General features: G+C 37.7%; 1 protein-coding gene and 1 pseudogene across 1 annotated transcript in view; one reads left to right on the top strand and one right to left on the bottom strand.

Annotated features, from left to right (window-relative positions):
* Positions 1-15,673, bottom strand: part of ATRN (attractin) — a 159,026-nt gene that overhangs the window by 91,023 nt on the left and 52,330 nt on the right. Inside the window, exons 6-9 of the mRNA XM_061209629.1 lie at positions 14,815-14,983; positions 3,045-3,135; positions 1,881-2,124; positions 964-1,147 (exon numbers count right to left, since the gene is read on the bottom strand). Of these exons, the coding sequence (XP_061065612.1) occupies positions 964-1,147; positions 1,881-2,124; positions 3,045-3,135; positions 14,815-14,983 (688 nt within the window). The remainder of the gene's footprint in view (positions 1-963; positions 1,148-1,880; positions 2,125-3,044; positions 3,136-14,814; positions 14,984-15,673) is intronic.
* Positions 7,314-8,580, top strand: LOC133103995 (heterogeneous nuclear ribonucleoprotein A1-like; annotated as a pseudogene).

The following is a 15,673-nucleotide window of genomic DNA, read 5'->3' as shown; positions in this document are numbered from 1 at the left end:
ATTTATCATCTATTTGCTACTACAAACATAACCATTTTCTTAACTTCAGATCCAAGTGTGCAAATAATTCTAGATTTTTCTCTGTATATAAGTAACTTTCTCAACAATAAACATGTAAAATTGAAAGATGTATGAGAATTTTGATAAAATATGTTAAGAGCCTTAAAAATGTTCACACTCTATGTTCATACTCTATAATTCCAGTTTCTGAGTAGATATCATGTGAAATATGGATGGAAGCTTACATATGTTTTATCAATAAGACAAGAGCTAGAAACCAAAACTTCCAACTGTATGGGCTCAGGATACCCACAAGATGGAGTATTACACAGTCACTAAAAATGACAATTTTAATGACAATGTAAAATGGTATCCAGAGCATGGTCTCAAATATGTAAGGAAATATGAGAAGAAACCATTGCTTTATAATTATATTATTTCATAACTCAAATTTACTTTATATTTTTTAAGATTAGTATACTTTATATAGACCAATATATAGTAGAGTGAGGACAGCTCTAATCTTTTAGGTACTGAGACCACCTCTGTTTGATGATTTCATGGAATGATGCCAGTAACTGACCCTAATGATAACACCTTGGTCAACAAGAAAAGGTTAAAAAGTGGATATATTCTACTTAATTACAACAGTGTGCATAAACTCAGCTATGTAGAACAATTTATTCCTTAGGATTCTGAAGAGCTAAAATTTTACAGTGGTACTGAGTGTATGAAAATTGAAAAACAGTCAAAAAAAAAAACCCAACAAAACCCAAGGTTCTAATCAACCTACTACAAAATTATAGATACTACTACTTTATTACCTTCTGCTTATTTCACAATTTCTGTTTACAATGATGAAGAGAATTATCTGCAAGTCCTGAAAACAAAAATGTAGCACAATTTTCCCAGCAATTGCCAGAATTCCCACCTTAAAGTGAAAGCTCAAGAAAAAGCACCCACCACATCTGGGTGTCCACATTGTATCTGTAGAGATCATCTGCAAGCCGGTATTTATTGGCACTGAAAGCCTTGTAGCCTCCATGAATATACAGGGACCTGGTCCTGTGGTCATAGACACTGCTATGGCCATAGCCCCCTTGGACAAGGGCACCCTGGGTATGTAATATACTCCATGTGTTCTCACCTGGAAAAGGCAAACAGTTAAAGGCAAACGTTGCAGGCTCCTCCTAATACTTAAAATTACCAATTAGCTTAAGACAAGAGAAGAGATTTCAGGAGACTTGATACATGTAACTTTCTTCAACCATTTTATTTTTAAAGGAAGGCCATCTAAAACTTGTAACAAATCCAGGTGGCCTAACTTCAACCTGTTAAATGTTCTGAAGTTCTAATATGTAGGAAAAGAATTACATTAAATTTGAAAGACTCAGATCCCCCTCAATTGAACACTTAATTCCCCATGACCTTTACAGACCAATTTGCAGACATACTTTACGGGCCTACTTTCTTAAAATATCATCCACATCCACAAAAACAAATATAATAAAATTTAACCAAAGGAAAGATTATATACTAAGGGGAAATGATGCTCCATTAAACCAATCTCTAAAGGGCTTTTCAAATATTTTTTTTTCTTCTATTTGTTGTTTCAAACCCTTTTTATTTATTTATTTTATTTTCAACACTCATAGCATTTAGTGCCATTTTTGGCTCCTTGCCAAACTGACAGTAACACATATATACCACATAGCAGCATCAATAATCTAAACTTCACTGGCAATTCATCAATGCTAACTGTATCTCAAGATCAAGTACTGGGTCAAAGTTAGGTTGAATTTTGTTAAACAGTCATAATAAGAAGAGTAAAATTTTAAATCTGACATTCAAAAACGATTCACTGAAAAAAATATACGTACCCAAGTCATACTCCTGTACATTGCTAATATATCCATAGAGAGGGCAGTGACCAAAGATAATCAGCATGACCACTCGGCCAGTTTTCAATGTGACAATGTGTGCTGAGTGCCCAACCACTGCATACTGCTCCTTTGCTTTAGGGGACAACAATACCCATGATTCATTATGAATATGAAACACTCTCAACTCGTTGGTCACATTCCCTGTTGAATCAATTTTTCCTCCATACATATAAATTTTATCCTAGGGAAAAAATGTAAACAAAATTCTAAAAAACATCAAAAGGATAAAATCTAAACACAGAAAAAGGAACAGTTCAAAACCTCAATATTATTCTTAGCTTAAAAAGTGTTAGTGAAAAGCACCTTTCAGTGAATTATTAGGAAAAGGATGTAGAAAGAACAAAATAAAATAAATCTAACCTATATCCCTAATACTTTGCCACTTTTCTTGGACTTCCTCACACAAGATCTTTTACAATATAAAATGGCTTGGAAAAATAAAGTTGAAATAAACTAAAAAACAGGGAAATGAAAATGATTACTCAGTTACATTGTAATGTCACTATTCTTGGCTAAACTTGCTAATGAACGTAAAAGCTAACCTACACTAGGTTAATTTTTAACCATTTAGTACCACAATCATAATATCCCAGTTTGAATATGAATCCATTTAAATCTCTCAGGTTAAAGTAGTTTCTACTTTAATTTCCACTTATAACTTAGCCAATTGTATACTCCCCACATTAGAAAGTTTTCCCCCAATTAAAAACCAACTCTGAAGTCAAAATCAGAGACAGAAAGTAGAATGGTGGTTGCCAGGGGCAGGCAGGAGGAGGGAATGGGGAATTATTGCTGAATGGGCATAGAGTTGCAGTTTTACAAGATCAAAAGAATTACAAAGATGAAAAAAAAAACAAAGCAAAAAAATTAAAAAAGAATTACAAAGATGGATGGTGATGATGGCTGCACAACATTATGAGTGAAGTTACTATCACTGAATTGTACACTTAAAAATGGCTAAGTATGTTATACATACTTTATTGCAATAAAAAAGATTAGGAAGAAAATCCAACACTAAATAGCTATTTCAATCACATAATATGATAAAGTAACAGTGGAAGAGTTGAGTTTCTAGCTTAGTACAGAGTGGAGACATTTTACCTTGTATAATGCTAAAGAATGACCATATCTAACAACCACATTGTTCACAGAATGGTTCAGCGCAAGCCACTCCCTAGAAGCAAGGTCATACCTACAAAACAAACAGATCATACTTTCACCCAAATGACAAAACAGAACATCTTGGAGTCTTTATTTGTGATCTAATCCACTTTGGAGATGCTCGTTAAATCTGCAATGGATATGGTGAGGTACCTGGGCAAACAAACCTAACATCTGGGCCTATGGGGCACATGAGAACTCAGGAAGCTGGAGCTGGGTTCCACAGCTCTGGGACGAGAAAGAAAATCTACTGGAACTTTCTAATGCTTCCTGAAAACCTCTTCTACACACTAAATCACTTGCAGGTTTGCATTATACTCAAGGGACTTTTATTACTATAACTTTTCTTTCATTTAACCATGCAAAAGTAAAGACACATACTGAAAAAAGGATGATAACTAAGTTTAAAAAAATTCCTAGCCTTTCTTTTTCTTTATCTATTTTAAAAAGTAATATTTTCAAAAAAACTAGAATATCATTATAGCATTTCAATTATACTATGAATACACTTAAAGACCTTTAAAATATAAAAAATGCCCAAAAGAAAATCATTTATACTCTTACATTGCAGCATTAATCACATTCAATATCTTAGAATATTAGTTTTGTTTTTGAGGAAAACGTCATTCTATTGTTTTCATTAAAATTATACATACTCACTATAAAAAGTGTAATCAATGCAAAAAAAATAAAGAGCCAAAAACTTAAATATGACCCCACATTCTGTCACCTAGAAATGAATAACATTAAGTAAACATCATTCCAGACATTTTCTATGCATACATACAGATAGAAGAATAGACTGATAATATACATTTATACAAAGGGGATCCTAATATAGGTGAATTTTAATAAAGTGTTAATTTTAATTTTATATAATTTAATAGAAAAAAGAAACCAAAGGAAAACCAATACTACTGTTATATTTTAAATGTTTATTTATTTTCTATAAGTTTCCCTGAATACAAGATTTTTAAGTTATGAAAAACATTATGTAAACAAGAAGATGTAAGAAAGTTTTATCACAACATAATAGCAAGAATGGGAAACAAATAAATATCCATCAATAGAAAATGGATTAATAAATTATAGATATCTATATAACATTTATAGAGTGAATATACTCAAGCCAACGTATTATTATTTTTTTTTAAACATCTTTATTGAAGTATAAGTGCTTTACAATGGTGTGTTAGCTTCTGCTTTATAACAAAGTGAATCAGTTATACATATACATATGTTCCCATATCTCTTCCCTCTTGCATCTCCCTCCCTCCCACCCTCCCTATCCCACCCCTCTAGGTGGTCACAAAGCACCGAGCTGATCTCCCTGTGCTATGCGGCTGCTTCCCACTAGCTATCCATTTTACATTTGGTAGTGTATATATGTCCATGACACTCTCTCACCCTGTCACATCTCACCCCTCCCCCTCCCTATATCCTCAAGTCCATTCTCTAGTAGGTCTGTGTCTTTATTCCCATCTTGCCACTAGGTTCTTCATGACCTTTTTTTTTTTTTTTTTTCCCCTTAGATTCCATATATATGTGTTAGCATACTGTATTTCTTTTTCTCTTTCTGACTTACTTCACTCTGTATGACAGACTCTAACTCCATCCACCTCATTACAAATACCTCCATTTCATTTCTTTTTATGGCTGAGTAATATTCCATTGTATATATGTGCCACATCTTCTTTATCCATTCATCCGATGATGGACACCTAGGTTGCTTCCATGTCCTGGCTATTGTAAACAGAGCTGCAATGAATATTTTGGTACATGACTCTTTCTGAATTACGGTTTTCTCAGGGTATATGCCCAGTAGTGGGATTGCTGGGTCGTATGGTAGTTCTATTTTTAGTTTTTTAAGGAACCTCCATACTGTTCTCCATAGTGGCTGTATCAATTTACATTCCCACCAACAGTGCAAGAGTGTTCCCTTTTCTCCACACCCTCTCCAGCATTTATTGTTTCTAGATTTTTTGATGTTGGCCATTCTGACCGGTGTGAGATGATACCTCATTGTAGTTTTGATTTGCATTTCTCTAATGATTAATGATGTTGAGCATTCTTTCATGTGTCTGTTGGCAATCTGTATATCTTCTTTGGAGAAATGTCTATTTAGGTCTTCTTCCCATTTTTGGATTGGGTTGTTTGTTTTTTTGATATTGAGCTGCATGAGCTGTTTGTAAATTTTGCCAAAAGACACTTACATAACAGGTTGTCACTCTTTTCACAATACAGAGAAGCAAACACAAGACAAGAACAATGTTGATGCAATAAAATGTAAGAAATGCCAAGTACCAAATAAACGCTCCTTCTTCTGGGAGCTGAGTCCAAGATAAAGGAATATTGAACAATTAGTTCTAAGACCCGGACATGCAGTTAAGCAAAGACAAACCTCAGGAATTCAGAAGTAGGTGTCTTCCATAAAGGTGCAGCCACCTCTCTCACAAACTCCTCCTTGATGGCTGGTAACACAATGCCCATCATGCCACAGGGCACATCCTCTGCCCCTCACAGTGGCCTGGTATTCCAATTACAGTGTCTGGCCATCCAAAGACCACAGGAAAGGCTCTACAGAGATTGAACTTGACCCCAGCCAGCAGGAGTCAAGAACTATCTGAGGCTTCCCACCCAATAATTTGTCCTTTATTCTAAAAGTTCAATAATTTGATCAAATCAGGTCTTGTCACTGAACAACTATAATATTTTTCCTGAAACATCTTGTACTATTTCAATCCACTTGTTCTATTTGTTAGGTTCTTTTCTTCAGTGACAGCAATTATCTGTATTATATTGGACCTTCTGTCTCCCATGTCTTTGCTTTTTCTAATTATTTAACTTTTTCATCTGTATTCATTGGAATCACGTCTATCAAGCTGTCAGCAGTTCGATTTTCATTGTAGTTTTTCCTGTATGTAACTTATTTATATTTCTGTACATGTGTAATCTCCCATTTCATCTCATTGTTATTATCTTCTTGCTTTTCAGCTTGTTTTTCTGAATTCAAATTCTCATTATATTGATCCATAGCACAAAGCAGTTGGAAGGAATACTTTTCCTCTATGATCAGTTGTTGTCAGTTTTACACGCTGTGTTCTTTCCTCTTTACTTTTTCACCATAGATATTTGCATTTGCTACAATGCCACTTCTTTTGTCTTGCTTGTGGTTAGACATTGCTCTCCAGACATTACATTTGCAAACTGTGGGTGATTTCTTAATTCTTTTTCCACTGTATCTAAGACAAGTTTATCTTTCCATCCTAGCTTTAGTGTGAGAGTTGGCATTTTATGTTCTGTCCACTTTTCTGAAGTCTGAAGAAATGCTGGGGCTCAGGTGGGGGTGGGGGTGTGCAGTCTATTAGAATAAAATATCCAGAGTCTATTCGCCTCTGAGATTTTGTTTAAGTGTCCTATCCCAGGGTTCAAATTTTGGGATATCCAAATTACATAGAAGCCCTGACTTTTGGGCAGACTCAGCCACTTGATCAATTTCCCCCTTTTTCACTTGATCCTCCTTAGCAACTATTTCTTATACTATTCAGTTAAAAGGGCAAGAAAACAATGATACCCACTCAGTTTGCTTCTCTCTAGATTTGGGGCTATTAGTGAGAACTCTCAGAATTTCACTCATATAGTTTCTGTGGGGGCTTGCTGTTTCTGTGTGTCTGTTTTAAGTTTATCAGATTAGGTGATACTCCCTACCTTGTGTGGTTACCTGTTGCTCAATTTCTTATTATTTTTTTTTTTAGCTTAAAAAAAACGCTATTTTTTTGCTCAAGGGAAGGAAATTCAGTGACATTTCAATTGGAAATCTTAACCAGATGACCAAGACAATTTGTTGTGCAAGAGGACCCTTGGGTGACATAAAATGGGAACTGCTTTTTAATGCAACTTAAAAGTTTTGGGTTAACAGGGTCGTGGAGAAAATACAGAGTGAGGGCAATTCCTGCAATATGCTTATATGAGTATAGACGATGATAAAATTTATGATCTAAGTTCCAGAAATACTTCCTCTAAAAGGAGTCACTATATTCACTTTTCATGAGTTAGCAAAAATTTATTTGAAACTATATTAGTATTTACACAAAATACATAAAGCTGTAAAAATCATGTTTTGATCAAGTACAAGAAGAAAAATGTTAAAACCTAAAAAATAAATGTAGAGATACATTCGTTAGACTACTCCTTCCTGCACGTGGACGCCGCCGAGTAAGCATCGTTGACATCTTCCCTCTCCACTGCCGTCATGTCTAAGTCAGAGTCTCCCAAAGAGCCCAAACAACTGCGGAAGCTCTTCATCGGAGGTTTGAGCTTTGAAACAACCGATGCGAGTCTGAGGAGCCATTCTGAGCAATGGGGAATGCTCACAGACTGTGTGGTAATGAGGGATCCAAACACCAATCGCTCCAGAGGCTTCGGGTTTGTCACGTATGCCACTATGGAGGAGGTGGATGCAGCCATGAATGCAAGGCCACACAAGGTGGATGGAAGAGTTGTGGAACCAAAGAGGGCCGTCTCAAGAGAAGATTTTCAAAGACCTGGTGCCCACTTAACTATGAAAAAGATTTTTGCTAGTGGCATTAAAGAAGACACTGAAGAACATTATCTAAGAGATTATTTTGAACAGTATGGGAAAACTGAAGTGACTGAAATCATGACTGACTGAGGCAGTGGCAAAAAGAGAGGCTTTGCTTTCGTAACCTTTGATGACCATGACTCTGTAGACAAGACTGTCATTCAGAAATACCATACAGTGAACGGCCACAACTGTGAAGTAAGGAAAGCCCTATCTAAGCAAGAGAAGGCTAGCGCTTCATGCAGCCAAAGAGGTCAAAGTGGTTCTGGAAACTTTGGTGGTGGTCGTGGAGGCGGTTTTGGTGGGAATGACAACCGTGGAGGAAACTTCAGTGGTCGAGGTGGCTTTGGTGGCAGTCGAGGTGGCTTTGGTGGCAGCCATGGTGGTGGTGGATATGGTGGCAGTGGGGATGGCTATAACGGATTTGGTAATGATGGAAGCAATTTTGGAGGTGGTTGAAGCTACAGTGATTTTGGCAATTACAACAATCGATCTTCAAATTTTGGACCCATGAAAGGAGGAAACTTTGGAGGCAGAAGTTCTGGCCCTTATGGTGGTGGAGGCCAGTACTTTGCCAAACCACGAAATCAAGGTGGCTATGGCGGTTCCAGCAGCAGCAATAGCTATGGCAGTGGCAGAAGGTTTTAATTACTGCCAGGAAACAAAGCTTCGCAGGAGAGGAGAGCCAGAGAAGTGACAGGGAAGCTACAGGTTACAACAGATTTGTGAACTCAGCCAAACACAGTGGTGGCAGGGCCTAGCTGCTACAAAGAAGACATGTTTTAGACAATACTCCTGTGTATGGGCAAAAAAACCTCGAGGACTGTATTTGTGACTAACTGTATAACAGGTTATTTTAGTTTCTATTCTGTGGAAAGTGTAAAGCATTCCAACAAAGGGTTTTAATGTAAATTTTTTTTTGCACCCATGCTGTTGATTGCTAAATATAATCGTCTGATCACAACGCTGAATTAATGCGCCTTTTTAAAAAACGTGCTCTGTAAAGTTAGTCTACTCTGAAGACATTTTGGTAAACGACTGCAACAGTGTGAAGTCAGAATTTCTTCAAGGTGATGCCAGGTTCCATTTGAAATTTATTCACAACCTGCTTGTGAATAAAGCCAACGTCTTCAGAAACTTGGTGTAGTTGAACTGACAGTTACTGTGTTGTGACCTGGAGTTCACCATTAAAAGGGTCACCCAAGCAAAGTCATGGAGTTTTTTGGTTATTAATATGATTGTTGGCACATCCTATGCAATATATCTAAACAGAATTATGGTACAAGATAAAGTTATAGATGGGAATGAAGCTTGTTTATCACCCATTATCATGGGTAATCAATAAACTATTTAATACCCTCTTAAAAATAAATAAAATTTTTAAAAAAACATGGCTTACGAGGTACACCAAATAAAAGTAGTAGGTGACATCTATATTTCTAACAACAAATATTTGTGAAAGAAATAGATAATTCATTTACTCTCTTATTCATTTGATAAATACTTATTTGAGCACATTCTATGAGCTAAGCCGAATTGAGTGAGTAAACAAGGTCTCTAACCTTGGAGAACATATAGTGGAAAAGGCAGAAAATGAGCAAGCACAACAATGGGCACAAGTAGAATAAAAATTATGAACACTGCTCTAAACGAAATGAGAACTATGAAAAAAACCAGGGAGCACCTGTCTGAACTAGCTGATTGGGGAGGATCTCACTATGGGACAGTTAACGGACAGGATACGTAAAGGAAGAAACCAGCCCTGAGGTACAACGGCAGGAACAGTCTAGACAGAGGGAAGAGCAAGCACAAGGAGTTTTAGGTAAGGAAAGAGGGCTGATGGGGCAGGAGGGGAGCAAGTTGAGTATGGGAAGGTAAGCAGCTGTCACATCAGGTAGGATCATTAAGTCCCATGGGAAGTCACTGAAGGGTTTTAAGAAGGTAGTAAATGATAAAATGTATACCCTAAAAAATCACCCCAGTTGATATTTAGAAAATGGATTAAGCGGAATGAATGGAAACAGACAGACTTTATAGGAACGTACTGCTGAATCCTAGATGAGAGATATTGGCAAGCTGGTCTTAAGAGAGAAAAGAATGAATATGACATGTATTTGGTGACAGAGTTGATGGGCTTGACATGAGATTATGTTATGAGGAGGTACAGGAGAGGAAGTATAAAAATGACTCCCAGATTTCTTACTTCAAGGGAGGATGATGCCAGGTAGAAGTACAAAAATCACATAAATGGTAGAATATATGACTCATAATATCTAGTATAACAGTGGAAGGGACAATCACCTTCACACCTTTAATTTTACCTTTACTTCTCAGAGTGGCAGCATTAGAAGTAGTGAGAAGTGGTTAGATTAGGGATAGATTTTAAAGGAAGAGCTAACAAGATCTGCTGACATATTGTGGCAGACAGACACTAGGGTGGTCTTCATGATCCCTGCCTCCTGGTGTTCATACCCATGTATATAATATCCTCCCCTCGAGTGTGAGCAGGATCTATGACTTGCTTCTAACCAACAGAATATGGCAAAAATAATGAGATGTCATTTCCATGACATCTATCCTGCTAGCAGACTCAGGCCAGAGACTCTCCTTGTGGCCTGATAAGTAAGCAGCCATACTGGGGAAACCCTACTGATAAGGAACTCTGGGCAGCCTCCAGGAGTTGAGGTGGCCTCCAGTTGACAGATAGCAAGAAGCCAGGGCCCTTAGTCCTACAACCACCGGGAAATAGGTGAGCTTGGAAATGGATTCCTGCCCAGTTGAACCTCTAAATTAGAACACAGGCCAGGTAACACCTTGGTTGCTGAGAACCCAGTTAAGCCATGCCTAGAACCCTGACCAGCAGACACTATGAGGTAATAAATGTGTGTTGTTTTAATCTGCTAAATTGTGGTAATTTACACAGCAAGAGATAACTAATACATATACTGATATGGAGTGTGAAAAAACAAGAAGTCATGGATGACTCTGAAATTTTTGGCTTAAGCAAATAGAAGAATGGAGTGGTCGTTTACTGAGATAGGGACTTCTGGGGCAAGAACAGGCTTGGAGGAAAGATCAGTTTGGGACACATGGAGTTTTAGATGCCTATTGAGATATCAAATAAAGAGGTGGGGATATGGGAACAGGTGTTAAGTCTAGGATGCAGATATAAATTTGTAAGTCACCAGCACAAAGGCCAAGATATTACATGAGATCACCAAGGGAGTGAATACACACTCTCACAGAAGGGGACCAAGGACTGAGCCCTGGGGCACATCATCATTCAGAAGTCAGTTAGCTGAAGAGGAACCAGCTAAGGAGCCTGAGAAGGAATGGGCAGTTAGAAAAAATGTCAAGGAAGTGTGGAGTCCTGGAAGCCAAGTGAAGAAACTGTTTAAAAGAGGAAGGAGAGACTAGTTGTATTGAATGTTTGTGAAAGATCAAGTAAGATGAGGAATAAGAACTGAAAATTTAAAATCCACTCAGTCATACTAGCCACATTTCAAGTGCTCAATAACCACATGTGGATAGTGACATGACATTGTAAACACAGAGCATTTCCATCATAACCAAAATAGAAACTGTCCACTGCACAGTTCTGATGTAAAGCAACACAAGACAGAAAAATGAGCAATATGTAGGTAATTGCTAAATGTGGTGGTGGGAGTTTCTGGAAGTCCTCTTTTGATAACCTTTATCTTTCAAAACAGAAATGGGAAACAAGGCCACTAGCTGAGCAGGAAAACAGGAGAAAATGTGGTGGAGATCTAAAAAATGAAAAGACAGTATGACAGCTGAGCAGGAGAATGAGAAATGGAATAAGAAAGAATTAATGAAATGTAAAACTCCTGTGGGAGTTGGGATTGTTGGAGTTCACCCAATCTCTTGACTCTGTACATGCATATCTTTTGCCAAACTTGGGCACTTTTCAACTATTATTTCTTCAAATACTTTTTCATATACACCCTCTTCCTCCTCTTCTTCCAAGGCTCCTCTGGTGACAGAAATGTTAAGATTTTCTGTTACAGTCCACAGGTCTCTGAAACTCTGTTCATTTTTTAAATGTTTTATTTTCTCTGTGTTGTTCAGATTAAGGAATTTCTATCGTTCTATCTTCAAGTTCACTGATTCTCTCCTCTGTCCTCTCCATTCTGTTGTTGAGAGAACTGTTGAAGCATTTTTATAATGGCTGCTTTAAAATCTTTGTCAGATAACTCTAATATATGTGTCACCTTGGTGTCAGCATCTCTTGATTGCCTTTTCTCATTCAAGCTGAGATTTTCCTGGCTCTTACCATGACAAATGATTTTCAATTGAAATCTCAACATTTTGGGTATCATGACATGAGACTCTGGATCTTATTTAAATCTTCTGTTATAGCAGGCCTCCTCTGACACCACCCCAGTGGAGAGAGGGAAAGTCTACTCATTACTGCTGTTGCTGCCAGGCAGGGGTAGAAATCCAGGCTCCCCACAGTGTCTCCACTGATGTCACAGTGGTGGGGGAGACCTCATTAATGCCTGGTGGAGAAGTAAGTCTCAGCTCCCTATATGGCCTTCTTTAACCCTACCCTGGTGGGATGGCGGGTGGTGGTTGAAGCACCTCACTTTATCCTGGCATAAGTGGAAATCTAGACTCTATTAGTATAGAGCTAGCAGGGGTGGTGGTGAAGCCACAGTTCTTTCTGTGCTGTTTGTCTAAGGTCGAGTGGTTATTGTCTAAAAGTTTTCTGTCTTGCTAAGCTGCCCCTTTCCTGGTCCTCGGGCTAGAGAAAACAGGGTTTTCTTGGGGCTTTTTCAGCTTATACCTATTAACATTTCCAGACTGCTGATTTTTCCAACATCAAGTCTGCGATATATGAGACTAAAGGAAAACCCTTGGAACTTACCATTATGTCATTTTTTGGGTCTTGAGGTCCCTAATAAGACTGCCTTCTTCAGAGTTTTCTTATGTTTGTTTTATATATAATGTCCAGGTTTTTTTTTTGTTTGTTTGTTTTTTTTACAAAATCTCACACAGAAGCATACACATACACACTCACAAAAAGAGGAAAAAATAATATATCTTGCTCCCAAAGTCCACCTCGTCAATTTGGGATGATTCGCTGTCTATTCAGGTATTCAACAGGTGCAGGTACATCAAGTTGTTTGTGGAGCTTTAATCCGCTGCTTCTGAGGCTGCTGGGAGAGATTTCCCTTTCTCTTCTTTGTTCGCACAGCTCCCAGGGTTCAGCTTTGGATTTGGACCCACCTCTGCGTGTAGGTCGCCTGAGGGCGTCTGTTCTTCGCTCAGACAGGACGGGGTTAAAGGAGCAGCTGATTCGGGGGCTCTGGCTCACTCAGGCCGGGGGGAGGGAGGGGTAGGATGTGGGGCGAGCCTGCGGCGGCAGATGTCCAGGTTTTTTTAACTGTACTTATCATACAAAGAATAGGGGAAAATGACCTTCATTTATTTATGATTTTTAAAAATTTCCTTTTTCATACTCTATTTCTTTTTTTTTTCATATTCTATTTCTAAAGGAGTATCTGTTGTGTTTATTTACTCTGTGTTCCTTCTAGGTTTGTCTTTAATTCTGAAATTATTTTAAAATTCTTTCCTAACTTCTATCATCTCATTTCCGAATTTTTCTAGTCCTGGTTATATTGTTCTTTCATGTCTTTTATCATTTTCTTATTGTATGTTAGCTTACTTTGGAATACTAAGTTATAATTTTTGTCAGTTTTGTGAATGTATTTTTCTCTTATGCTTTCATGTTTGAAGGGGTATTATTCTACTTATTCTCTTCTTTTTTATAATAACTTTCTATGAGATTTGACCTTGATATTTTTTCTGTTGCTAAATTTTAATTTTAATTTTTTTAATTTAATTTTAATTTTTTTTAATTTTTAAAAAATTTTCCTGAACTCTTATAGGAGAGGCTTGATTCAGCTAGTTTTTCTAGTTTCTCAGCTCACTAGCTCCTCTTCTGTTGTAGTGTAGTGTCCAACTATTTGGCACCTTACTTCTTGAGATCTCCTGGCTCTGTTCCCCTCTCAGACTGTTATCTGGACTTTCTTTCTCTGCTGTCCCTGTCCTGTTCAATTTGAATTCTATTCCCAGCAGCTTTTCTTCAGTGTGGGACTTTCTCCTACAAAGAGTCTTTGGCTGGTTTTTTGAGAACTAATAAGGCACAAACTGTTCCAGCCCCTTCAGATCCTACTATAGATCCCTTGAGCTCATCCCCCCTACTAGAACATGCAAAATCTTCCCAATTCCAGCTGCTGTTCTCAAAGCAGCTTGCTGAGCTTTCCAGCGGGTCTTTGGGTTTACTGTTGGTGGGCCCACCACTCCCCTTTGCTTACTCCTACATAGATACTGATAGCACACAGGTCTTATAGCTGTCAATGGTTTAACCCCACCTATTTGTGTAGATGCCTTCTGATCAAGTTTGTTATAGATGTTATCCATGTGTTTTTTATTTTGCTATCCTAGTTGTTCTCTGTGCTTTAATGACTATGTTTGGGGGACTCAGAAACTATACTATCACTGCCATATTTCCAGAATTCCTTAAAGAACAGATGCTGATTTTTGACAATCTTCATTAGTAGAAAATGTTTAGAAAAAATTTCCAGGGCACAAAATCAGCACAACAGTAGGTGTTCAAAAATTTCTCCCCAAAGTCAAACTCCATAGCTAATTCCACCATGAAAATACACTCTCCCTTCAGGATGAGCAGCATGGAACCAGCAAAAGACCTTGAACCCTGGGAAGTATTAAAGAATGGCATAATTTCCACTAGCAAACTATAAATGCAAGCCGTTTAACCTATAGAAATGTTAATTAAATTAAGAGGCAAAGCAATCCCCTATTTATATAGAGCCTATTATATGTACCTAACACAAAATCTAAGAGACAGTGTCTGGAAAAGATGAATTATTCTTTATTACAGCAATGAATTCTTTGTGGCTCCCAATTTCAAAAACTAAGAATATGTCCCCAAAAGTCTAGAATACAACTACTAAAATACTAACAGAGATTTTCTTCAGGAATGCAATTACTAATGATTTCTTTTCTTTTTGCTTATCTCTACTTTAAATATTTTCAAAATGGAAAAGTAAGCTTCTTGTAAAAATTTTTAAAACAACTTACGCTAGAACCATGTTGTAATCTGAGTGGTTGAACATATATCCTCCAACAACCCACATTATACTTCCATTGACCACAGCTTTGTGAGAGGCTCTGGGGAGCTTTAGGTTAGAATATTCCTCTCGTGTCCAAAATGACTGGTTAGCTGGTACAGGAACTGAACATCCAGGACCTAATAAAACATAATAAATTAGCTTCACAAAATGCAGCTTTAAAATTACTGCAATTAAGGAATTCCCTGGCAGTCCAGTGGTCAGTGCTCTGCACTTCCACTGCAGGGGGCCTGGGTTCAATCCCTGGTCAGGGGAACTAAGATTTCCACATGCAGTTCAGCAAGGACAAAAAAAAAAAAAGAAAACTACTGCATTTCAAGTTTTAATCATCTAAATACAACAAATTATCTAAAGAATACTTACAGTCTTTCCTTTAGCATCTAAATATCAGAGAAATCCCTTTAATTTGTGCTTTCAATTTACTCAAAGGTAGTGACCAAGGGTAATCTCTAATGAAATTCAAAATCACATACTTTCTAATGAAGACCTGACCATATCTAGGTTAGGATTTTTTAGTAATGAAATACTTGCTTAAGCAGCTCTCAGAGGAAAGAGTGGACAAAGGAATTATTAATTCAAATGAAAAACTTTAGGGACTTCCCTGGTGGTGCAGTGGTTAAGAATCCGCCTGCCAATGCAGGGGACACAGATTCGATCCCTCGTCCGGGAGGATCCCACATGCTGCGGAGCAACTAAGCTCGTGCGCCACAACTACTGAGCCCGCGCACCTAGAGCCTGTGCTCCACAACAAGAGAAGCCACTGCAATGAGAAGCCTGCGCACCGCAACAAAGAGTAGCTCCCACTTGTC

Source organism: Eubalaena glacialis, chromosome 13 (assembly GCF_028564815.1).
Source record: "Eubalaena glacialis isolate mEubGla1 chromosome 13, mEubGla1.1.hap2.+ XY, whole genome shotgun sequence".
NCBI lineage: Eukaryota > Metazoa > Chordata > Mammalia > Artiodactyla > Balaenidae > Eubalaena > Eubalaena glacialis.
Note: the sequence above shows the minus strand (reverse complement) of the source record. Positions and strands in the feature narration are given on the sequence as shown.